This window comes from Choloepus didactylus, chromosome 11 (assembly GCF_015220235.1).
Source record: "Choloepus didactylus isolate mChoDid1 chromosome 11, mChoDid1.pri, whole genome shotgun sequence".
In the NCBI taxonomy this organism is placed as follows: domain Eukaryota; kingdom Metazoa; phylum Chordata; class Mammalia; order Pilosa; family Megalonychidae; genus Choloepus; species Choloepus didactylus.
Window position 1 is genome coordinate 15,984,807 of NC_051317.1, and position 25,815 is coordinate 16,010,621.

At 44.3% G+C, this 25,815-nt stretch overlaps 1 protein-coding gene across 4 annotated transcripts in view; it reads left to right on the top strand.

The window, feature by feature from the left end:
• The window catches only part of ADAM19 (ADAM metallopeptidase domain 19), an 82,864-nt gene that overhangs the window by 30,276 nt on the left and 26,773 nt on the right, over positions 1–25,815 (top strand). For 2 of the 4 annotated variants that reach the window (XM_037799508.1, XM_037799512.1), the window contains exons 4-9: positions 2,894–2,972; positions 6,951–7,027; positions 15,024–15,216; positions 15,876–15,941; positions 20,531–20,602; positions 24,829–24,995. In XM_037799508.1, the coding sequence (XP_037655436.1) occupies positions 2,894–2,972; positions 6,951–7,027; positions 15,024–15,216; positions 15,876–15,941; positions 20,531–20,602; positions 24,829–24,995 (654 nt within the window). The remainder of the gene's footprint in view (positions 1–2,893; positions 2,973–6,950; positions 7,028–15,023; positions 15,217–15,875; positions 15,942–20,530; positions 20,603–24,828; positions 24,996–25,815) is intronic. The other 2 variants (XM_037799511.1, XM_037799509.1) reach the window with 2 other exon arrangements.

The following is a 25,815-nucleotide window of genomic DNA, read 5'->3' on the forward strand; positions in this document are numbered from 1 at the left end:
CATGTCCCACGTAGGGGGGATGGCAGTGAGTTCACCTGCTGAGTGGATTTAGAGAGAGAGACCACATCTGAGCCACAAGAGAGGTTCTCTGAGGGTGACTCTTATTCACAGTTATAAGTAGGCTTAGCCTCTCCTTTGCAGTAACAAGCTTCATCAGGGCAAGCCCCAAGATCGAGGGCTCGGCCTTCTGAATTGGTAGCTCCCAATGCTTGTGAGAATATGAGTAATTCCCCAGGTGGGGAAGTTTAATATTTCTGCATTTTCCCCCAGTTCCTCAGGAGGCTTTGCAAATATATTTTTATTCTCTGCCCACATTACTCTGGGATATATTGGGGTTTCACGGTAACCTGTATGAATCTCTGGAGCATCTTAATGTCGCTGAATGAATGATTTTCCTCCATAAGACTCAGAGGAGGCTGAGAATGTATTTACCAGGGTGTCTTTCCTGCAGGGAAAATTCACATCTCCCCATTGGCGTGGGGGTAAACCATTGATCTCTGAACTCCTAACTTGCTGTTCCTTATGAAGTCCTGGCAGGCTGTGAAAGCAGACCCCAGGAAGTGGGCTGCAGGAGTGGGCTTGTTGGTTTTCAACACCTCTCTCAAGTGATGTACTAGAGAGTTGATGGCTGGGGAGAGTTCATCAGTTTCGCTGGTGTCTTCTGTGATAATCCCTGTTAGAATGAATCATGATAATCATGTGCCCAGCCAGATGTTAACCCCTTTACATGCACTATGTCGTTTGACTTTCACAACAGCCCTATCAAATAGGTGTTTTATCTTTATTTTTGCAGAAGAGGAAACAGAGATTCAGAGATACAGAACTTGCTCATGGCAATAGAGATAGTAAATTTCAGAGCTGGAATTGAAACCTCCGTCTCTGACTCCAGACCATGTTGTAAACTAGTAGGTTTGTTCACCCATTCTTCCACCCATCTATTCATTCAGTAATTAGTTGATTAGTTCTTTCATTGAACAAATATTAAGCACTGGTATATGCCAGTGAACAAAATAGCCTGGACTTTGCCCTCATGGGGCTTACAGTTTTTCTCCCTCAGACAAATACGTGACTCTTCCCATGGATCCTGGGCTGGTTAGATGCTAGCAAGAAAGACAAAAAGGCTGTGAGATAGAGTCTGGCAAGTTAAGTCATTGATCCAAAGTTCCCATGTGAACAAGAGCCTCTCTACATAAGCTGGGTTTTGTGCTTTGCTTTATTTTTACATTTCCCTGCTGGTTTCTTCTTGTCCAGGGCTGGAAGTTGAAGGGCTTGACATATTGCAAGAGACAATTCTTGAGGCATTTTCCTTCTGGCTGCACACTGGGGGTGGAGGTTCGGACTGTGAAAGCAGACCCCAGGAAGTGGGCTGCAGGAGTGAGCTTGTTGCTTTTTAACACCTCTCTCAAGTGATGTACCAGAATTGATGGCTGGGGAGAGATCATCAGTTTTGCTGGTTCCTTCTATGAGAATCCCTGTTAGAATCTGTGAGTCTGAGAAAGAGGATTCCCAGAACTTATAGCTGGAAGTGATTCTAGGGTGATTCTAGAGAACTCTCTAAGCTGACCCTCTCTTGCTGGGAAATGTCACCTCACCCAAAACCCGGTTGTCCCTGCAGATTCCTTGACTTTCTGTGCTGGCCTCAGCTTCTATTTTCTTCTGTTTAAAGCAGTTTAAAACTAGTCTTTCAACTTTCAAAATAAATACATGACAATTATTTAAAAATTCAACCAATTTCAGAAATGTGACTTAGTGAACATCTTCTGCAATCCCCTTAATGGTGAGATAACCACCATTAAAATGGGTGTTTTTTCCCTCCAGTTGTTTCCAGTGAATGCGTTAGTATATACCATTAATAGTTTTTCATTGAAATGGACTTTTATAGTATGTACTTTTTTGAAATTTACTGGTTTTATCTAATCTATTTTAGATGTCTTTTCATATCAGTACACGTAGACACACAGCATTTGTTTTACGTTGGACTTTGATTTCTAATGGTTTCTTCCACTAGAAGCCATTTTGCCCCCCTGACCTCAACTTTCTATAAATCCATTCTGCTTTTAAAGTGGCTGAGCTACTTGAAACATCCCTTTGGCTCTTTTTATTGTTCCTTTAATTTTTAGAGAAATTCTAAGAAGCTTGTTGGTTTCACCTGGCCACTGGTAAGGGATTCTTAATCTCAGCTTCAAGTGGTCTGTGGCAAGAGAGAAACCAATGTCCCATTTTAGAGAAAAAAAAAAAAAAGGAATTTATTGTAAGGATAATGCATAGGACTACCAAGTTTCAGGAAATCTCGACTACTAGGTCTCCAAAAGAACAGACAAAGGCAGCTCCAGGAATCCATGTAGCAGGAACAAAGGAACAGATAAGTTGCTGTCATTTATACAGTCCTTGCAGGATAGGCGGCTTAGCTTGGTTCATGGGCCACTGCTTGGCCAGTGCAAGTACAACATCTTGATTGACAGTCCCCTCAAAATTACATGAACAGGGATGTGGTTATTCCCTTAAAGAAAAATTGGTATGCTGATACCAAAAGTTAGTGGATGTGATTCAGGCACAGTCAACAAAGGTAACAGGATCCTGGAACATTTGGTGCATGTGTTTGCATCTGTATTTTCCCAGGGCTCAGAAAAAGTTCAAGAGCCATTGCTTTAGTTCTGTGTGTCCCATCTGATTATGTCTGAACTAAATGATGATATTATCAATGAATGAAAAATTAATAACAAACTTACTCCTGTTTTTCTTTTTGTTCCCATCCTCTATGGTTGCCCAGTTTCTCTGCATGGAGATGCTTTGTGTGATCCTGTCTGGTTCAATTTAACTCACTGGCTGCTTTCACCAGGCGTATGGAGTCCATCAACTAAAGATATAAATGTCTTTTTTTTATTCTTTGCAGGCACCTTTTTGCTCCAGCTTATACAGAAACCCACTATACCCCCAATGGCAACCCTCAAACCATGAAGCTGAAATCTGAGGTAAGGACAGATCAGCAAATGTCTGTGAAGCAGCTGCCATATCCAGGTTTTGCTCCTAGGGGCTGAGGAGACAGGTGATAGACCTGGTCCCTTCTCTGAAGAAATTGTTCCCCTGAATGAAGACCAAGGGAGCAAGCAGGAGAAGCAAAATGTGTATTTGTTGTTTAATAAGTGCCCCCTCTTCTTTGCTGGCTAAATTGGCCAAACAATCAAATAGAATATTTTAGGGTCACTACATCTCTTTAAATTCGTAAAGTCACCATGACATATACATTTTCTTAGCTGTATGTTAACTACCCATAGGTTAACAAAACTTTAAGTACAAGAAATGATTTACCCATACTCCTGTTGTCTTGCCCAATCAGATGCTTAACTGGTCTGTTTTCATTTGGGTATGTAAGGTTTACAGAGCTATAATCACCATGCATACAAATTCTGTAATCTGCCTTTTAAATGTGATTTTAGGTTATAAAGGTTTTGTTTTGCAGCTGTCTTCATGTTGGACATTTTCCCCCTCAAAGTTGTTTTTGAGTAGAGATGTTTGCACAAAGGTCTGTCATTTTAAAAATGGCCTTTCAAGCAGTCTTTCGATTGGGTGCATGTTGGTTTGCTTCACCATACCCCAATGGTGGACATTTAAGATAGTTAATCTTACACATGTCAGGCCATCTCTTCCTATTGGGGTGCCTGTTAGAATTTGTAGGATTGGAGCTATGGCCTTTGGATGAGAGTAATTTGCCCCTAAGGGACACTTGATGATGTCTGGAGACATTTCTGATTGTCATGACTGGAGAAAGTTGCTACTGGGATCCAGTGGGTAGAGGCCAGGGATGCCACTAAACATCCTACAGTGCACAGGACAGACCATCCACAACAGAATTATCCAGCTCAAAATATCCGTAGTGCTGATGTTATGAAGCCCTGGGTTAGAGTGACCCTTCTCAGACTCTGGGCTGATGAGATGGGGTGAAGGAGAAGGGAAGAGGGACTCTAGCAGGAGAATCAGCCATCTTTAACCTTCGGGACAAGTCCTAATGGGCTTTTGTGGCATGTGGATCTGGGAGGTGAGCATGAAGGTCAACAGGAGAGATCCCCTGCCTCTGTGTTCCTCTGGCAGCTTCCCTTGGGACCTGCTATTCCCACATGGCCCATTCTTTAACATATCTTGCTAGACTACAAATGTCTAACAAGACAAGGAACCACTATCAGTCCTTAACAGCTCACATTAGTTTATCTGATTACCTCCGAATGGGGAAAGGGACACTGGACAGTTAAGTTTTGAGCATTCTGAGAGGTCTGGAGCACAGTAACTAGGTAGCTGAGGGGCTGTGTTGGATTGTTGGATAGATTGTGGCATTGAGGAGCAAGAGGAAGTGCAGAAATGAAGATGAGGTGTTGTGAGGATCATGCTGCCTCCTTATTAAGACTTTCCTTAATGGGGGATGCTCCAAGCCTAAAGGGGTTGGTAGTGTGGCCAGTGCAGATGAGTCAGTTGTATCTTCTCATCTCTCAGTAGGCTGTCCAGCTGTGACTCCAGCCTCTGAATCCACACCTTCCTCAGTGCCCCTTGGTCAAAACTTATCCTTTCTTGGGACCTCTGTCTTCTGCTTTTGGGGTGGGGTTGACATTGAGTGGGGGTGTGCAGGCATGCCTAGAAAGCCCCTAGCCATTAAGACCTCACAAAATCACCCTCCTCTACTTGGCTTCTGCTTTTCTACTGTACCCAAGAACTCAATAATGGGTCTCAGTCCACAAGTTTGCCATGAGCTCATGCTTCCTGCTATGAAAGCCCCCTTGGGGTGGCCCCCTCAGGCCAAGAAGCTGAGATGGAATGCTGTGACTTCATGACTGATAATTTATTTGTTCTTTGTGCTCTCGGCTTTTGCATTAGGCAGAGAAATTGTAATGGCCTTTCAACAACAGAGGAGTGGAAGAGAGTATCTCCATTTCCTTGGAATTCCCTTCCTTCCTGAAGGTCTTGTTGGCTAAAGCACATCCTAGCTGAACCATGGGGCAACTCATTATTTTCATACATCCCCAGCTCCTGGACTCTGCAGACTCCCCACCCAGCCCCATGTGGCTCCCAGTCAGCTTTCTTATTTAGAAGCTAAACACTTGAAAAGGAATGGGAATGGAATAAACCATTTAGTTGTGCTTGGCCCAAATTTTAAGGACTGCACTCTACTACCAAACTTGGCCAGGGTTGGTGGGAGTTCTGGGAACCTTATGAAGACTCATCAGCGGGTTCTTTGGGCCAGCTCTAATCTAGGTCAGGTCAGTGGGGGAATGGGTCTGTGAGTGTGTTCCAATAGAAAGATCTACAGGGTTTGGGGTCTGAAGGCCAGGTCTGTAGCCTTGGATTTTCCTAGCTATGTGACCTTAAACAACCCTTTGTCCATACTGGTATTGAGTTTCTTCATCTGCAAATTAGATACACTAATATCTGACTGTCAAGGCTATGGAAGGGTAAAATGAGTCACTGATTCTTATGGGAATTTATAAACATCTCTTCTAACGCCACATTTTTCAAATGAGGACATTGTGAGGAGGAGAGGAAATATAATTTGCCCAAGTTCAAATAACCAGTAAGTGGCAGAGCTTAGACTAGAATTTAAGTCTTTTCTGGTGCTAGAGAACAATAGAGCTTTGAGGTGTTTGACGATGCTACCCTTGAGAGGCAGCACAGCGTGTTGCCGAGTAGGATGTGGAGGTCAGACCTGGGTTTGTGTAGTGTCTGTATAAGGGTCAGCTCACTCACTCTCTGTGAGCCTCAGTTTACCCATCATGTATTAGAATAACACCAGCTCCTCTCCCTACCTCGCATGGTGCTGGTGGGGTGGACGATTAGAGACAGTTGCTGTGTGTCCCAAGCACCCTGCTGGCCAGTGTTGGGTGGAGCCTGGAGTCCGGCTGCTGGGGCTCACATCTCCACTTTGCTGTGTGACCTCGTAATTAACATACCCTCTCTAATCTTTAGTCTCCTCCTTTAAAAAAATGAGAATATTAATATCTACCTCATAAGGCTGTGGTCAGATTTAAAAGGAAAAAAAACCTATGTAAATTGTTTATCAAGTAGTAAAAACTGTTAGATGTTAGTGCTCATTGTTCATAATGACAGCTATTATTATCATTTGGGATAATGTATGTGTCATGAACTGTGGATGAACTGGGGTGTATTAGTTCCTGTGGCTGCTGTAACAAAGCACCACAAACTGGGTGGCTTAAAACAACAGAAATTTATTGTCCCATGGTTCTGGGGGCCAGAAGTCCAAAATCAAGGTGTTGGCAGGGCTAGGCTGCCTCTGAATCTTTCCTTTCCTCTTTGCCTCCTCCCAGCTTCTGGTGACTCCCAGGAATCCGTGGCATTCTGTGGCTTGCGGCAGCATCGCTCCAATCTCTGCCTTCATCTTCACATGACCTTCTTCTGTCTGTGTCCGTGTGTCCTCTTCTCTTCTAAGGACAGCAGTCACTGCATTCAGGGCCCACCCTACTCCAATATGACCTCATTTTAACTTAATTATATCTGCAAACACCCTTTTTCTGAATAAGATCATATTCTGGGTTTTAGGTGGACGTGAATTTGGGGGAATTCTGCTCAGTCCACTACAGGGGTCACAGAGGAGTCTCGGGGGGGGTAGGCATCCCCTTCGGAAGCCAGTGTTTCCTGTGGCCATCGTGTCATGGAAAGAGCTCTGAACTAGCTTCTGAAAAAACCTGGGTTCTCCAGTTAGCAACTTGTTCCTCCAAGCCTCAGTTTCTTCATGTGTTCAATCGGGATAATGGCATCTGTACTATATCACCTCAAGGAATTATGAGACTCAAATAAAATAATGGATTAGAAAGCTCCTCACAGATTGCAAATTGCTATAGGGTCAGAGTAAATACATAAAAAACTATGAATTATCTTTGACCACAAGAGATCACCACGCCGTTTTTATCATTGCTCTTCAGCCTGACCACCTCTTCTCTCCTCTTTAGGATCACTGCTTTTACCATGGGACAGTGAGGATGGCAGAACAGTCGAGCGTCACCCTCAGCAGTTGCCGGGGAATTAGGTAAGAGGTCCTGAGGGTGCACGGGGTGCCTGGCACTTTCCACAGAAAATGGAATTTTCAAGACAAGCAGGGCTGGCCTCGGGCAAGGACCTCAGGAAGGAGTGTGCAAGCCAGTGTGTGCAAGTCAGAGAGGGACGAGGGAGATGATAGATAATCCACAAAGCCACTGATATTGAGCTTTAGCTTCCCTTAGGAATGTCTTCCCACTTCTCCTTGTCTCCTCTCTGGTAGAAGTACTTGCAGGGGTGAAATAGGAAATGAGCATCTAGTGAAAAGAGAGCAGGAAGACAAAGGAGAAGCAGGGATAATTTTCAAGTTCTTTGGAAAGAGAGTGATTCTTCATTCTTTGAGCCAGACTCCCTGATTTAGGCCCTGGCTTCCCAGTTTACCAGCTGGGAGACCTTTGGACATCGATTGTCTCATTTGTAAAATGTGGACAACAATAGTGTGGACCTAGTGTTGTGCAGATTAAATGTTAATAGATGGGCAACATTTAGAACTGCCTCGGCATATGGTCAGCACTCAGTGACCTTCTAGACCCTTGCTTCTCTGGGTGTGGTCCAGGGCTGGGCAGCATCTACATCATCTGGGGGTTTGTTCAAAATGCCGAAACTTAGCTCCCACCCAGACCTACCTAATCATAATCTGCATTTTACGAACATCCTCCGGTGATTTGTGTGCAATTTTAAGTTTATACCTAAGAATGTTTTGCTCTACTGGCCTCCCCCAGTGCCTTGCATAGATAGGATTTATACATGAATGTTGAAATAATAAACATCCTTTAATTAGGCTCCTGCCCCTTATCCCTTTTGTTGTAAAGGGATAATGATTTCCCACTAATTCCAGTTTACCCAATGTGCTGGAAAACTGGCTCTCTGGTAAAAAAACAAACAAGAAAAAAACCAACCACCACAATTTGTAAATTTGTAGCATCTGCCAATATGCCGGTAAAAATACTCTCCCCGTGGCCAATTTCAAGCTACTAATGTGACATCACTGAAGGTGGAATTGGAATCTATGTGCCCAATTGGATTTTGAGCACTGCCACTCCTGCTGCAGCTGCTCCTTCTGCAGTCTGAATCAAGCCACCACCCCACCTCTCCTTATTGATTGATTGATTCATTCAGTGATCGTTTCATTCAGTCAACAAATTAATATTGGGTGCCTACCATCTACCCAACTGTGCTAAGTGAAGGAAAGACAAGCTTTGACAAGTAATTGCTTTGAGTCTTCAGTTTCCTCCTCTGTAAATGAGCATGGGTGATAGGCACGGTAGAGAATATGGTTTAAGTGTTAACCACACTTTGTTAACTCTACCACAGGCTTCAAACATTGGAGATTTTGATCATCTTTAACAGTAAAGCCATGCTATGACTTACCCAGGTGCACATAACAAATTGAAAGCCTCACACTGCAGATCCCCCACTGTTGATAAATTGGGCCACGTCTTTCTGTAAGGCTGCAGGGTGAGTCTGCTGGAGGGAATTAGGCAGGAAGCAAGCTTTGGCTGGGAAGTGATAACAGAGCAGCTCCAAATCCCCTGCTCAAGTGATCGGGTTGAGCCAAGCCAACTGGCCTCGCCGTGGTAGGTACAGGCCCTGCCACTGCCACCTGCAGTCTGCAAGTAAACAAAGTCTGTCGCAAGAAGGAGGAAAAGGAACTTGCAGGTGTGACCTCCTTTTCTCTGCCTCTCGTAAATCATTCCAGCAGCTGTGCTTATGGGGGAGCCCGGCTGAGCCATCCATGTGTTTCTGTTTTGTGTGCTTCACTTGGGTCGGGGTGGGAGGGGGTGGGGAGTCCATCCAGCTTTCTCACTGCACCACCTTGAGAAAGCAAAGGTGTCTGTGGGCTGTACTGATCTCAGAGCTGGGGACTTGGGCCAGATGGCTTGATTCAGACTCTGGAGAGGGATCAGCTACAGCAGGAGCGGCCGAGTTCAAATCAGTAACACCCTGGCGCTTCCCCCAATCTCCAATGCCATAAAGCCAGACTGTGATGGAAAATCTCCATAGCAATTGTTCTTCTCTCCTGGAGACTTGCTCCTTGTGATTGGAGAAAATGGATGTGATTTATACCAAGTGGGGTCTTCAGGCTGATGATACAAATACAGAGGAATTCAGCAGTTTCTAGTTTGGTTACTGGATCCCCCTCTTCTCTCCAGAGTTGTACTTTAGGCCAGTTAAATTGAAAGAAGTGATACATGATCATAATAAAAATAAATTAAAATAGGACAAGAGCGTGCACAATGAAATAGAGGTCTCTCTCTCTCATCCCCGATTTCCAGATTCCTCCCCACCTCCCCAGAGGCAGCCCCTGTTACCAGTTTCTTGTGTATCCTTCTAGAAATAGTCCTTGTAGAAAAGAACACAGGTATGTGATAATAGATGCTTTGTGACCTTATCTTGGTCACAGACTCTCCTGCTAAGAAACAACACAACATAGTTGTGGCATACCATTTTGTCAGGTATATCTAGAGTTCATATCCCACCCCCAAGCCTGTCTCAGATGAAGGACCCCTCTTCTACATGTTTACATGACCTCCTGCTTGCACAGATGCTTTGTAAACTAATGTGCTGTATAAATGTCAGGAGCGATTTTATTTGTGAAGAAATCTAGACAGTCCTGGGCTGAAGTGAAGTGTCCTTGATTGAACCTGTGGATTTTGGGAGACAATGTGTGTGTGTGTGTGTGTGTGTGTGTGTGTGTGTGTGTGTGTGTTCCTAGCTCACTGTTATCAACAGCAGGGATATTGTGGTAAAAACTTTAAAAAAAAAACCAATTGTTAAGTTTTTATTTTTAAAGAAAATGTTTACTAAAAACTTGTCGTAACTTAATGAATATGGGGTTATTGTTAAACATTCAAACATTTTGACTTATGAAGTCATAAAGTGAAGTTCTTTTTGCCCTTCCAACCAATCCCATTCCCCACCTATAGTAGAAGTTGGGGGTATACGTAATTGAAATACATGATTTGTGTATGTCTGTTTTTCCCAAATGAGATTATGCTATTTATAGTGTTTTGTACCTTTTTTCCCACTTAACATTTTATCTAAGATACAGTGAGATTTATACACAGGGAATTTATCTCATGGTCAGTTTAATTAAATAGAAAGTCTTTCACTGGTATACAATAAATCACCCATAGTGATATATTTGGTGGATTGCCTTTATATTATAGCAGCTAGCTCTGTCTTTTAAAAACCGGGGCCTGCCCTTACTGTGGTTATATCTTCACCCTAGTTCCTGATTCTCTGAGAGAGAGAGAGAGAGAGAGAGAGAGAGAGAGAGAGAGAGAGAGAGAGAGAGGATGAGACTGCACGAATGGGTGCGTGATGGCCTGGAGGGAGCTCCAGCTTTAGAGTTGGGAGACCTGAATTGGAGTTCTGGCTCCATGCCTCCTGGCTGTGTGATGTCTGAGTTTCCTCTTCTCATTTAATATTTCCCTTGTCTTTACTTTGGCTGTGCTTGTGTCTCCCATGGGCCTTACACAATCCTGCTGGCACTGCCCACAGTGAAGAGGCTGCTGAGTGCTGGGGTTACAGGGGGGGCTGGTATCAGGGCCCCTCCCTGAAATAATGAACCTGAGCATTTGACTGGGATCTGCCCCCAGCTCTGACAGTAACTCGCTGGGTGTCCTTGGACGAGCTCCTTTTCCTCTGGCCTTTGATTCCTCATCCATAAGACAAGGTTAGACGAGACCACCAGCCTTTGGTGGCAAGGGGCTCTGTCTGGGCTGCAGAGAGTGGGCAGCCTCTCAGGAAAAGGGGCTCCAGGGCACAAAGAGGTGGCTCATAGGCATGGAGCCAGTCCCTTCCCATTTGCAAAGGAGAGGCTTGGCCCTTTCACCTTTGAATGCCTTGCCTTCCTTCTACAGAACAGGTAACTGCCGATTAACTGCCCGGGAGGCAGTAAACTCAAGGGGTTACAAAAGGAGTTTCTGCAGTCAATTAATTCCTGGTTTAAAACCTGATGGTTTAATCTGCCTCCCTAGTCTCAGTTTTCTCACCTGTAAAATGGGAACATCCATGTTGACATCAGTGGTGGATTTAAATTAGGTGATGGGGGCAAGCTCCTTGACAACAGGAACTTTCTTCTGATCATGCTGTGTCCCAGTGCCTAGAACAGTTCCTGGCACGTAGTAGGTGCTCAACAAATATATGCCAAATGCCTACTGAATAAAAATGCTTTGCACCATACTTGATATATAACACATGTTCAATAAATGCTAGCTACTCTTTTAAAATTTTGCTCTGATTATTAAATGTTGTGTCTTCAGTCACTGCCAACCTTGTGAGATGGACAGTGTTATCTGTACCTTGCAGGTGAGAAAAGTAAATTGAAGTAACTTATCACACAGCTAGTAGATATCAGGGCCAGAATTTGAATCCAGATGTATCTGGCTCTAGAGCCCACACTCTCTACCTGTGCTTTGCTACCCCATCCCAGAGGCTGCACATCAACTGTCTGCTTCTTTTCTCCCTTCCGAGCTGCCTTTGAAGTTCACTGTAACCCCTTGACATGGGGATGCAGAATTGGGCAGAACGGAAGGAGGGTAACAGCCGATTCCCTCTTTAGGGCAGATCTGGCCATAAGGATGTGTGTTTCCTTGACCTGAGCTCTGACTTGACAAATTCCCAGGAAGTAGTTCTTACCTTGTTTCTTAAAGGATCCAGAGGCGATTGGGTGAGTCCTTCAGTCAACCATGGGTTAAACACGAACCACCCGCTGCCGACCTGGCTTGCCCGGGTTCCTCTGTACAATTTCATTTGTATCAAGCTCTTAAAGATGACGGATAGGATGAAAAACAGTACATGAGGTCCTGGGCCCCACTCCCATGCCCCTGGCTGAGCTCCGCCAGTGCTAATATTTAGTGAGTTAGATCACCAGAGGCTCATAGAAGGATACAATTGTGGGTGCTCAGGGGAGTACTGGGGGAGGGTCCAGGAAACTGGATTCTCAAACTCCCCACTGTCAAAGCTGGGGTTCAAAGTGCTGAGGCTTGTGCCAGCTACTCTGCCTTCCCCAGGCAGTCTGGGAGGACTGTGACAGTGACACGGGAAAGTTACATGGGCCCATGGTGGTAGTGGTGGCAGCAGCTATGCAGTGCAGTTGCCCGCGGAATTCGCTAACAGTGCCGGCGCTCAGACCTACAGAATCCAAGTCTCTTAGGTCAGGCCCAGACATCTGTATTTTTTAATACACCACATAGAATGTTCTATAGATAGCTCCGGGATTGCTAGTCGTGGAGATCTCTGATCCATTGGTTTGGAACTTAAATCGTTGGCCCCAGTTTGCATGTGAGAACTTGTTCTCACCCTCTCTGAGCCTCAGTTTCCTCGTCTATAAAATGGGAATGGCAGTGGTGTTTACTTTATAGCATCAATGTGGGAATGAAATAAGAATAATGTTTACAAGCACAGTAGTACTTGGCAAATTGTGAGCTCTCAGTAGTACCTAAAAATGAGACATAGGCTAAATGCCTCCTTTGCCTTCTTATCTCCTGGGGAACTGGAGTCTTATGTCAGATAGGTCAGTTGGGGTGATGATCAAACACCCCCAGAGGAGAGAGTGGCCACCAGCCTTTCAGCCATCAGCAAGCTAGGGCTGTCTTCTGACACACTCTACAGGGCTATTGGGACAGAGGCAGTGTAAGGTCATGGTCAAGGTCTTGACCTGGAAGCAGACTGCTTAGGTTCTAATCCTTGCTCTTATTCTTAACCACCCATGTGACTTTGAGCTTGTTAACCTTGCTGAGCCTTAGTTTTCCCATTTGTGCAGTGGGGATAATATTTATAAGGGTGATAGCAGCTGGTGTGAATAATAAAATGCTTAGTCCAGTGCCTGGTCCATAGAAGAGCCTCGATGATTTAGAGCCACCATGATCATTATCATTTACCATGCATCCAACTTTGGCTTGGTTTTTGTCCTATTTGGCCCAGAGTATTGGTCAAGTAAAACCCAATCAGCCACACCTTGTGGCTCCACCCTGGAACTTTCACTGATTCCTATATGGAATTTTCCACTTGCCCGTTGTTATCTCACAGCCTCACCCTGATGCACACAAAACCATCAGCTGGTTTGTAATCAAGCCCTCTGTGTTTCCGATGTTTCTAACCAGTGGGGGAAACTGAGGCTACGGGAAGGGCCTTGGTCTGCTACGATGAGAAGATAGCTTGGGAACAGGATGCCTGGGGCAGCTCTCTCTCTGCCCTTTCCTGTCTGGTCCAGGGAGTGGAAGTGACCCTTGGTCTTTGCCCCTCTTCCACCCCCATCTGTTCAGGGAACACTTCAGTCTGTGGGGCTGGGCAGGAATTGCTGCGTCAGCTTGGGCGAGGCAGCCGGGAAGTCATCAGCTCCCTGGCACTGGATTGAGATCAGCCAGGGATGGAATCCAGGAAGGGCTGCTGCAGGTCAGAACTGGGCGCTGTCTTTCCTGAGAGCATCACAAAGCCCTTCCCAGGGGGTAAAACTTGGGTGAGGATCCCATGGGCCCTGGGATTGGGAGTGGGGATGGAAGCCGAGACAGCCTGAGAGAGATCCTGCCAATTCAGCGTGGCACAGCCTCCAAATTCGAGATGCTTTAGCTTTTGAGATTTCTAGATGGACGAGAGCCTGAGGTTTTGGAGTACACATGCTGCTAGGGCTTGTAGGTTCTATTCCTGTGCTTCCTCCTCCCCCAGAGTCCAGGATACATCCTCTTGCTGTGGTATTCATCTTATTCTCTCAAGGATGGCAAACACCTGTTATGTGGGCCTCTCGTTACACTTTTATTCATTATTTCTGATTTGTGATAAATAGTAAATCATGTCACTCTTTCTCACTGAGTCCAGATGAGTCTTCAGAATCCTTGTTGATGTAGCACTCCGGGCAGCCTCATCCAATCCATCATTGTGGGTGCTGAAATCTTTTTGCTCTCTCTGTTATATATCATAGGGATTTATTCCCATGTTGAGACTGTAGCTCCATGAGGGCAGGCACGGCCCTTTGCCTGGTTTGTCTACTACTCCATCCTCAGCAACTATCATGATGCCTGGCACATAACAGGAGCTCAGTGAATACCTGTGGAACAAATGACTATCTGTCCTCCAATTGGCCATGACTTACTGAGGACGGGAATTTTGTCCAGCACTGAATAAGGGCTCAATGAGTAAAAGAACAAAATGAATGAAGAAACATCTACTCCAAGCCCAACACTAGTGTCTACAAACCAGAAAAAATAGTAGTCACATATGCTTGGTTGGGCTGTCACGTTACTCGATAGCTGCCTCCCTGACATGTGGCGGTTGGGACTTGTGGGAAGGTGGTTGTTGGGACTGGTGGGAATGTCATCAGTGGTGTGTCGAGCTTTGGCTTCCAAGCACAAGGACACTTATCTTTCTATTTAATCATCTCAGGAGTCCTGTTAACTTTGTAAATTATCATTTCTATTTTACAGAGGAGGAAACTGAGGCTCAGAGAGATTCAAAACATGTTTTGAAAAGCCTGTGACAATTTAATGTTGAAGCCATCAGAACCTGGGTCTGCTCACGCCCAAGCCAGTGTTCTTTCTCTGGCCAGGATACTGCCTTTTTCTGAGACTTTTAAGTTTTCACCTGTGCTTTGTCGTATGCCATGTTTGGGTTTGGGAAGATCTGGGGAATCCTGGTTCTACTTTTTACTTTATAAGTGTTAACTGTCCCAGAGACAGCCTTTTAGAACCTTTTGAGCTTCTATAGTCCTGGGTTCTTAATGCAGAGTTTGCTGATGAGCTTAGAGGACTCAAGTACCCTCTGAAATTGTGCAGTACATTTCATATCTATGTCGTTTCTCTGGAGAAAAAGCCCATAGCTTCCATCTGATTTTCACAAAGGAGTCCATGACCCCATAGTAAGGTTATAAGAACTAGTGATTGAATTCAACTGTGTCATTTTGCATATGGGGAAACTGAGGCCTGTGGAAAGGGTCTTTCCAGGATCATAACCTTTGACCAAGAATGTTCTGTTTCTCCCATCAACAGAGGGCTGATAACAGTGAGCAGTAACCTCAGCTACATCATCGAGCCCCTCCCTGACAGTGAGGACCAACACCTTATTTACAGATCTGAACATCTCAAGCTGCCCCCAGGGAACTGTGGGTTCGAGCACTCCAAGCCCACCACCAGGGACTGGGTCCTTCAGTTTACAAACCAGACCAAGAAGAAACCTCGCAGGGTAAGTTTTGAGGCTCGCCGTGCAGGAGTCAACATGGGGATAGTCTTGTCCCTTCTGAGGACCCTTACTTTGGATCCTAGAGTATTTCTGTAGTGAAAGGAGTTGGCTAAGTAGGAAGGAATAGCTTTTTTCTTTTATTCTAAGTCATTGGTGAGTGTGAGATAACCCCCACGAATAGAATAACTGCTTTTTGAGAAAAAGCTACCACATTTAAAATATGGTGAGATACTGATTTCAGAAACTTTAAAATGTAAAAAAGTGGCCTGTTGTAATAGCCGCTTAACCATATGCACACAAATACATTCTTTATACTGAAAATAGAGATATGTGGTTTAAGTGTTATTTGGGAATTTGATTGTCAGCATGTTCCCTCAAAGTACTTGACCTCTACCCTACCTGTACTGGGCAGCACAGCTCATTATATTTTTGAGAATAAGGAACTGAATCCTTTGTCCCAAGCAGACCCCTGCAATAACCAAGATGGCAGGTGGAAAGTGTAGTGAGGGAGAGGTGACTCCCCCCAGGACCATCTCTGCTGCCCATATGCCAAATGAGCACAGAGATCCACTGCTTATTAACTAGCTCCATTTTCTGGCAGTTTTTTGAAATGAGGCCAAGTCCATTTCTACAGGTCTGATCTGTTCATATCTCTTTCTTAGATGAAAAGGGAAGATTTAAACTCCATGAAGTATGTGGAGCTTTACCTTGTAGCTGATTATGCAGAGGTAAGGGGGAGACAGTGGGTTTTAGCAGAAAAATTGCTCTCTTGACGGCTTCCATTTCAGGCTTTGAGTAGTTTGGGGAAATGCTGATGCATATATCTTTCTCTGGTTTGTCATATGATTTTGACCTTAAATCTGACCAAGAGCTCTTTTTGCCTTTTAAATATAGTGGGAAAAAAAAAAAGGAGACAACTTCTAGCTTGATACATTTGTTAATCAGATAGAGAATCAGGACAGTTATCTGGATTAATATTTCTTTGACTGGGTCTGAAGACTTTTAGGTTTCAGGGTTTATTCTTAGGAGTCTATGAATTCTATTTAGAAATTTTTTTTTTAATTTTTTGTTTCCTTTAAAAGATAAGTATTTACTCAATCATCTGATTGAATACACTTTTCTTATCCATGTGTGGGTGTCCCTGTGTATAAATATGTTGGTGACAAGTGAGGACCTAAAGCATTGATTCCCAAAACATGGTCCCCACTAGCAGCATCAGTATCACCTGGAAACTTGTGAAAAATGAAAATTCTTGGGACCTACTCCAAATCTACTGAATCCTAAACTAAGGGAAGGGCCCAGTGATCCATCTTTTTAACAAGTCTTGTGGGTGATCCTGATGCAAGGTCAAGTTTGAGAACTACGGACCTAAAGGAATAGGACAATGTTCCTCAAACTAAACTAGATGGGTTCTTAGGGGGACTTGTGTTCTGAGATTTCATGACCACTCATCTAACTCACTCATTTCATTCATTGGCACCAGGGGATACAGCTCTGAACAAGATAGACCAGGCCCTGGCATCACAGAGGTTACAATAAAAGCACACGTGAAAAAAATTCTGTAATTCCAAATGTGATAACTACTAAGATGGAAAAGTTCAGCATATTGGAATGTATGTAATGGGGGCTCCAACATAGTTTCGGAAATCAGGGAAAGCTTCTCTGAGGCAGTGATATAAAAGTGACACCTGAAGAATGGGTTTGGATCCCGGAGCCCATATTCGCCTAAATTTGCCAGATTTTACCTCCGATTCTCGCTTCATGTAGTGACTGCTGCATAAATAACTAAGTGCACCTGTTCTGCACTGGTGTGTCGCGATGAGCCGAGCAGTGCTCGCCTGGCCCTCCCTTTTGGACAGGACTCATCACAGCCCACTCAACTGGCTTAGTTGCAGGCTGCCCAGAAGACCTCAGTACAAGCTGGTCCTGCCTAGTGTGGCCTCCAGGTCCGGCTCCTGGAGACAGTGTGGGGTAGTGGAACCTGCCTTTGAGTGTCAGGAATAGGAGGAGGTGGTCCTTGAGCTGCTTAAAGGACAAGGAGGAGTTAACTGGGCAGAGAAGTGGATGTGAAGGGCATTCCAGGCCAAGGGACCATCGTGTTGTGCTTTGAGAAGAGTTTAGCTTTGTAATTGATGTTGGTATTGGTTTTTCCAGCAGCCTTGTGGATTTTTTGCACCACCCCCTGTTTCCTCTGTTTTCTTCTCCAAAGATTGGTGGTGAGTGTATGGGCCAGGCTGCAGTATGGAGAGCAAAATCAAAGCTGGTTAAAAAGCAAAGGCTCCAGGGATGGTTTGTATGGTGTGTAAATATATCTCAATAAAACTTCATTAAAAGGAATATATAAATAATTCAGGGAAAATTAAAAAAAAAAAAAAAAAAAAAAAGCAAAGGTTCCACGGTCATGGGAGGAGGTGATGCAGTGCTGGCTATAGTTCCTTCCTGACCACCTATGGTGGGGAGGGGACTGGAAGAAAGCAGAGCCCTTTAGACTCCAAGGCGTTTTTCAGTTTCAGCTTTGCATCTAAGATCATCTAACTTTGTGGTGTGTTTTTTTTTCCCAGCCACAAAATCCTTTGTTCACATGAAAGCTCCTGGGAACCCCAATATAGCATAGAGACACACAGCAGTTCTAGTTTAAAGGTGGGGCCTTCCATGCCCCTGACTATGCACTGTCCCCAGGCAGCCCCTGCAGAATCTTGGTATAGGGGTTTCAAAGCCCACTGGGCGTGGAGAAGTGAGGGCTGGGGCAGGGATTCAGCGATGTCCGTTTCCTTACTGCCAGAGTCATAGCAAACCCTCAGGAGAAGTGTCTGCTCAAGGTACCCCCAGAACTGTGGGGTCTCCTAGAGCCAAGCAGCCCTCGCCTGTCTTCCCGTTATAGAGGAGAGCACCCTCGGCACTAGCTGACAGGACAGGGCTGTGATTGATGGGGCCACAGTTGATAAGGGAATGTGCTGGGTCCTCAGGGTCCTGGGCATCCTCAGCCTAAGGGTTTGAATGATTCATGTGAGGGGGTGGGGGAGATAGAATAGGCCAGGCTGGCTTCACGGGCTCAGGAAACCCCCCACCACGACCTCTCCCACACTCCCTCTTCCCTTGACTTCTCATCCTCTGCAGGCCGAAATGGACTTCTGACAATTAGTTAATCTGAGAGATTGGGAAGGCAGGGAAGGGGAGGGCTGCCTTATCTGTGATTTGCAACCTAGTTCTGAGTCAGGACAGGCTTCTCCTGCAGGCTCTGAGCAGGGAGTAGCGACACGGGGAAGCTTGACGCAATGTCGCGGCAGGAGTGGGGTGGCGGTGGGGGTGGAGGGAGGGGGCATCAGGCAGCTCCTTACTCCCTGGGCCTAGGGGGAGCTCCTGGGGTGGTTCTCAGCCATTCACTCTTCAGTTGAAACCAGGAATCCAAGCAAAAAAAAAAAAAAAAAAGATCAAGGTGGGCTGTTGTAGGAGGGAACAGGATAGCTGAAAACCAGGCATGCTAAAGACTTTAATAATATGCACAGAATGGGGGGGTAGGTAGGTAGGACAGGTGATGCACTGTGTTTTACTTCCTGAAAATAAAGGGTTAAGATATTCCTTTCTTTAGACCAGGGTTTGGTAAACCGTGGCCACCACCTGTTTTTATGGAACAGCCACACCCGTTGGTTTATGTGTTATCCATGGCTGCTTTCCAGCTACAATGGCCAAGCTGAGTAGTGACAGGGACAGCCAGCCAAGTTGAGTAGTGACAGACAGTATGGCCCACAAAGCCTATAAGAGCTACTGTCTGGCCCTTTACAGAAGTTTGCCGACTCCTGCTTTATCCTGGACATGACGCACACCTCAATCTATGGTGGTCATTACCAGGCAGTTGTTTGAAGATAGGATTAATATATTTGAAAGACATTAAAATCTGACCCTGAGGTTCTAATAAATATTTACTAGATGAATGGGAATGCTGGAATGCTTTCTGTGCCGTGGGACCAATTTAGAAATGGGGAGACCGGAAAGTCACAGGGTCTTACATTGAATTTAATGTAGAAATAGTGGTGAAAGTGAGATTTTAAGAGATTTTTCTTCTGATAAGTGATAGTTTTGAAGAAACCTGGGAAAGTCCAAAAGCCATGGGAAACTGGAAAATGGTGGATTTCTTCTCTGTATGGGGGCTGGGGAACACCCCCATTCAAACAAATATCCCAGGGTGTTTGATTTGCCTTTCTTTTTGTGTTTTGCTTGGATATTCCTGTGGGATGGGGTGGAGGAAGAAGGTGAAGGTTTGGTATTGTAATAACTTATGTAGTGCATACTCAGTGTAAATCAAATTGGTACTTGGACCAAATAACAGTGGCAGCACAGAGGACCCATTATTTGCAAGTTTAACTTACAGTCATAGCACTTCTTTTTTTTCAGTCGTAGCACACTTCACCTTTTTGCTAGGAAGTTTTCCTTCATCCTTGCAGCTGGAAGAGATCTCTCCTTTTGAGGCAGGAATGACAGATGTGAGGCAGTCATCATGTAATGTCCTCTTCCTGGTACCCATGGCTGACATTTCTAATTGAGCACAGCACTCCTGCTTGCTCAGCCCTGGTGCAGTCTCAGCATCTCACCTGCCAGTCGATCTGAGCAGCGTGCGAGATGAAGCCTACTGCCATCCCTACAGAGGTCTGGGTCCTTATTGCCAGTACCTGGTGTGTGTCATTCACACAGCCTTCTGTTGTGTTTATATTTCTGTGCAGGTTTTCTCAGCCCATTTCAATTGTATCCTCCTTAAAAATAGGACCTGCCCTTGTTGTTTCTGGTCCTCTCTGTTTTCACTGAAGCTTCTCTAGGCTAGGGTCAGGGTCTCACACTTCTTTGCATCCTACCCCATGCCAAGCACAATGCCTTGCACACATTGATTTGACCAATGTTGATGAGCACATGCAGGATGGCTTCCAGGGGTCTATGTGATGGTGATTTCGTGTTGGAGTGACGACCAAGGCAGGCATCCGATCAGTCCCTCAGCTAAGCCCCAGTGGGATTTTGCAGGAGGTCTTGTTGTTTGGAAGATAGGAAAACAAGATTTACTTCAAGGGCTGCAGAAAGACACTTCTATTCACTACACAATTATTGCATGCCTTCTCTGTGCCCAGCTCCGGGCTAGGAGCTGGTGATCCAGAGATGGATGAGCCCCAGGTTCTCTCCTCCAGGAGCTGACACTGGAGTGAGACTGTTGAATAAAAAGACTGACATAGAAGACAAGAAAATAAGAGCTAATTCGAAGACAAGGAATGGGATACAGCAGGGGTCCTGGGAGAGTTCTGGCTTCTCAGCTTGTTCTGCTTGTCTCATGTAGTTTCAGAAGAATCGACGAGACCAGGATGCCACCAAACACAAGCTCATGGAGATCGCCAATTATGTTGATAAGGTGAGACCAGGTGTGTACTTTGTGGGAAAGATGCCAGCACCTCAGAGAAGCCACAAGACAAGAGATTACATGGCACCTGAGCTCTCTGCTTGATCGGATGCCCCAGCCCGTTTTTTTTTTTTTTTAATCATCATTTTATTGAGATATATTCACATACCACGCAGTCATACAAAACAAATCGTACTTTCGATTGTTTACAGTACCATTACATACTTGTACATTCATCACCTAAATCAATCCCTGACACCTTCATTAGCACACACACAGAAATAACAAGAATAATAATTAGAGTGAAAAAGAGCAATTGAAGTAAAAAAGAACACTGGGTACCTTTGTCTGTTTGTTTCCTTCCCCTATTTTTCTACTCATCCATCCATAAACTAGACAAAGTGGAGTGTGGTCCTTATGGCTTTCCCAATCCCATTGTCACCCCTCATAAGCTACATTTTTATACAACTGTCTTCGAGATTCATGGGTTCTGGGTTGTAGTTTGATAGTTTCAGGTATCCACCACCAGCTACCCCAATTCTTTAGAACCTAAAAAGGGTTGTCTAAAGTGTGCGTAAGAGTGCCCACCAGAGTGACCTCTCGGCTCGTTTTGGAATCTCTCTGCCACTGAAGCTTATTTCATTTCCTTTCACATCCCACTTTTGGTCGAGAAGATGTTCTCCGTCCCACGATGCCAGGTCTACATTCCTCCCCGGGAGTCATATCCGTTTTTGAGAGGGAAAGAGCAATGCCAGATACTCCTGGTCATGTCAGAGCCCTGAGCTATGTGACCTTAGGCGAGTAACTCATTTTCTTTGGGTTATACAGTTTGGTGGATTTTTTTTTTTTTTTTTTTTTTTATTCTATAAAAGAGAGGGATTGGCCTAAAATAATGGCTTTCTTTTCTTTCTTTCTTTCTTTTTTCTTTTCTGGAGGAATTCTATAAAATGATTTCTTATGCCAATGTCTAATCTAAAAGTCAGAAGTAAATATACTGCTGTAAGCCGAAGCAAGGGTGAAGACCCAGAACTGTGGCCTTCTGACCTCTTCCCTTCAGCCCTACAGTGGCTCCTAAGGAACCAAGGACATGGAGGAGCCCAATGTAAAAGCCTGTAAGGTTCCTTCCAGGTTTAAAGCAAAGGATTCTCTGGCTTAGGAGGGAATTGAGGAAGGTACCATAGCCTTAAAATATTAGCTGCCAGGGGGAGTCAAATCAGCAAGGCTTGTGGCTTCAGGTAAGGACCAGAACTGGCTGATGCCTCTCTTGTCCCTCTGTTTTTCATCAGCTTCCTTGATTTTATCAAGGAAATGGGTTATTTTGGGCTGGTCTATAAGGTCTCCGTCTGTAAAACAGTCCTAAGATGATTTCTTCCCTTTTAGGAAGACTGGGCAGATATGTTAACTTCCTTAGGTCAGGCCCTTTTCCAACATGCTTTTAGGAAATATCCAGACTCTTGAATTTTACTAGAACAGGCTGGTCTGAGACTTGGAAATACATTGTATATATAGAAAGACGGTATTTGTTGGGGAGCAAAAGGCAGAAGTATTTCTTCTAGAAAACCTAGAATGGTGGTAGCCTCTTGACACTGGTAGTGTATAGTTTTAAAAAGAGACATTTTGGGGGTCACAGGTCTCTTTGAGACTCTTATAAACTTTATTGTACAATTTCAGGGCATTTGTAGAATTTGTGAAGCTTGTCTTGGGCCTACTAGGGATTCATGAATGACAGATTAAAGGGGAAGTCAATTTTTTTAAACACTGAAGGACCAAGAAGGGAATTTAAATATTTTTAAGGGATCAATCAGAAATTTTGGTAAAGAGTTCTGAAGTCATCAGATGGGAAGTTCTATGCCCCAGGTTTTTGTTCTGCCTTAGATGACTCTGGAAACACAGATCAGTGGCAGGTGAAAGTCAAATGCTGGCATTTCCTAGAAGGAAGGACTCCAGGGAACCAGTCCAATCCACACAGGGACCTCATTCTAGCACCTCTCTCCAGCTTTCAAGTCACTCAGTAGTAGCAATTTGAATGATCCTGCAATCCAAACACCCTGAACATCTGGGAAAACAAGGAAAGTTTGTTTCCCCGCGGGCTGTACTGGGACTACCCAAGTGACATCTATTGTTCTCGAGACCCAGCAGGTGGGGGACTTGGCTGGGTCTCCCCTTTTTGAACTTTCCAGCTGATCTGGGTGATAAAATCAAGGAAGCCAATGATCCTTACCTGCCAGCTCTGGTCCTTACCTGAAGCCACAAGCCTCGCTGGTTTGTCTCTCCCCAGCAGCTAATAGTAGTTATTCCCCTCTGTGGTGAGGGAAATAACTCTGTGGCTTGCTGACCCAGCAACTGGAACTGAACTCTTGTTGAACTAAACTGGAATGAACTACACCAATTTGCTGAATCATGAACTCAATCCAAAATGTTTTCCCTTAACTGTGAAAAAGCCAAGTTGACCTCCTTAAAAAGCTTGCTAATGAGGCAAGTTCAAGTTGGAATTCAAACGCTCTATTTTCTGTAATTTAAAATTTCCGTTTGACCTGAAACAAAACAGGAAAATGAGAGTTTCCTTTTAAATACACCGGCATTTCGCTCAGACTGAAGCCCATCTTAAATCACAACTTCTTGGGGCCAGTTGGGGCCAGTTGATTTTGGCTGGACCTATAAATACCCCAGCACTTCAGAGGGGAGGGTCATGAGTGGGCTCTGAGGTAGATAGTCTGGGCTTTAATTTGGCTCCACTGTCTTCCTGCTGAGACTTTGGGCAAGTTGCTTGACTTCTCTAAGCCTCAGTGCTCAGTACATAGAAAGTGCTATGGTTATTCTTTTTAGCTGGGGCAGTAACTGCCAAATATGTATTAAAATGGTATCTCCTGCTCATGTGATCTATGCTTATTAGTTCACTGCCTCAGTAGTTTCTAGGGTAGACCAGTCAACGAATCGCTGGTACCCATGCCTTCCAGTGGCTTAACTTTAAAGAAAAACTCTCCTATTAATATACGTGAGACAATAGACACCATGGCCTAAATGTTAGATATAGCTCTAGTGTTAAGGAGCCCAGGAGTCAGGTCTTGTCTATAGAATTTCAGGATCTCTGGGTTGTAAAGAGCCCTGAAAATTATCTAGGAGTTTTGTCAGTCCATTGCTTGAAGCCTGTTTATGGTGCCCTTGACAAGACCCCATACCTTCAGTGATGGGGAATGAAACTTTAAGAGTAAGACTGTCCATTCACTTGTATGTTATTTATACCCATTTACTTCCAAAATGAGGGGGAGAGATCTTACAATAAAATATCCATATATAAAAATTTGGTGTTTCCATACAATAGAATATTGTTCAGCAATAGAAAGGAATGAAATACTGATATATGCTATAACGTCGAGGAGTCTCAAAAACATGTTAAACGAAAAGCCAGACACAAAAGAACACATACTATGTGGTTTCATTTACAGAAAATGTCCAGAAAAGTCAAATCTGTAGAGACAGAAAATAGACTAGTGGTTTTCTGGGGTTGGGGTTGAAAATGGAGAATGACTGTAAACAGACAGGGAGTTACCCTGATGTGGTGAAAAGATTCTAAAATTGGATTATGTTGATGGTTTTCTAACTCAGTAAATTTACTGGAAAATACTGAGCTGCACATGTAAAATGGGTGAATTTTATGGTATGTAAATTGTATCTCAAAGTTGATTCTAAGAATCCATACACAAGAGACGTGTTTAGATACATATAAAAAAATAAGAACCACCTAAAGAAACAGGGAGAGAAAATTGTAGCAGCCAGCCAGCCAAGGATACTTATTATAGAAGACAGCAAAGTTTAGCTCTGAGGTTTCTGATGAGCAGCCTTTTTGGGAGAGGCTTTTTTCCTATTTTAAAATGAGATTTGTCCTCCAGTCTGTTTAACCTGTTGACCTAAACCCTACTTCAGGACCAGGCAGAATGACAATGATCTTTTTTCTAGGTGTTAGCCCTTTAATATTTAAAGACAACTTTATTTCTTATCTCAGTCTTCTCTTCCCTAAGCTAAATAACCCCAGTTCTGCACCAGGATGCTGGGAGAATATTGTGCATCTCTCTCAGGATTTTCCCTTTCTGAGAAATGTGAATAGCTCTTGTTCCTCCCCTTGAAAACATATGGAGATGAGAAATCTGGTATCTATGCCCTGAGCTCTTAGGCTAGGACAGGGCTTATCAATCTAAGGTGGTGTTGACATGTTGTGGCTGTTCTGTATGTGCTTTCAGTTTTACCGATCCTTGAACATCCGGATTGCCCTCGTGGGCTTGGAAGTGTGGACTCATGGGAATATGTGTGAAGTTTCCGAGAATCCGTACTCTACCCTCTGGTCGTTTCTTAGCTGGAGGCGCAAGCTGCTCACCCAGAAGAAACATGACAACGCACAGTTAATCACGTAACTAGCCTTTCCCCATCTGCTTTGCATTGGCCTCTGCTTACAGTGCATGTGCTCAGTTTGCCATTTTCTTTCCCTAGTGGGCAGGGTTGGTTGTAGAAGGCCATCCTGACTCTCTAGTCTAGTAAATCAAATATTTCTCAGACATGTGCTCTGACCCAGCACACCCCAGAAAACATTTAAAAGCTGAAGAGTCATAATCCCAAGAAGTGTTTGCAATTACGTGAGAAAATTAGAGCTACACATATTTGGTCGAGTGTCTGAAATAATTGGGTATGTATTTGGGAAATGACTGTTGTTCACAAGCTGCTTTGAAGCAACTTAAGTGGCTCATCTTGATCTAGGCACTTTTTTCTAGGACCTGAGCTGTCCTCCCAGTGCAGGTACAAGAGGGGGTTCTGTGAGTCATCCTTCGCCTCGTTTCTAGGGGCTCAGGGTCAGGTTCTGAGATGGCAGAGAGGGCAGGAGTTGTGTGTTTGGAGGAGTGCGACACTGGGGAGGGATTGTGTTGGCTTTTCTTAGTCCTGGAAAGAAAAAAACAGGCACTCCTGGGGGGTCATGGTGGCACACAACGATCTCCTTAGAATGAATATTTGATATTTATTAACGTTGACTTCCAAAGGTATTTTGAGAGAGTTACAACAAAAGGCACATATATAATAAAACCATTTTTCTTCTGTCCCTTAAATATATCTCTGAGTCAATGGTCATTTAAACCTTTGTTTACCTTTTAAAAGGAACTAAGGAAAATAACTGTACCAGAAACTAGGATTGTAAATGGTTACTTCATGGTGGCATATTCACCTTGGAAGAGCCTTTG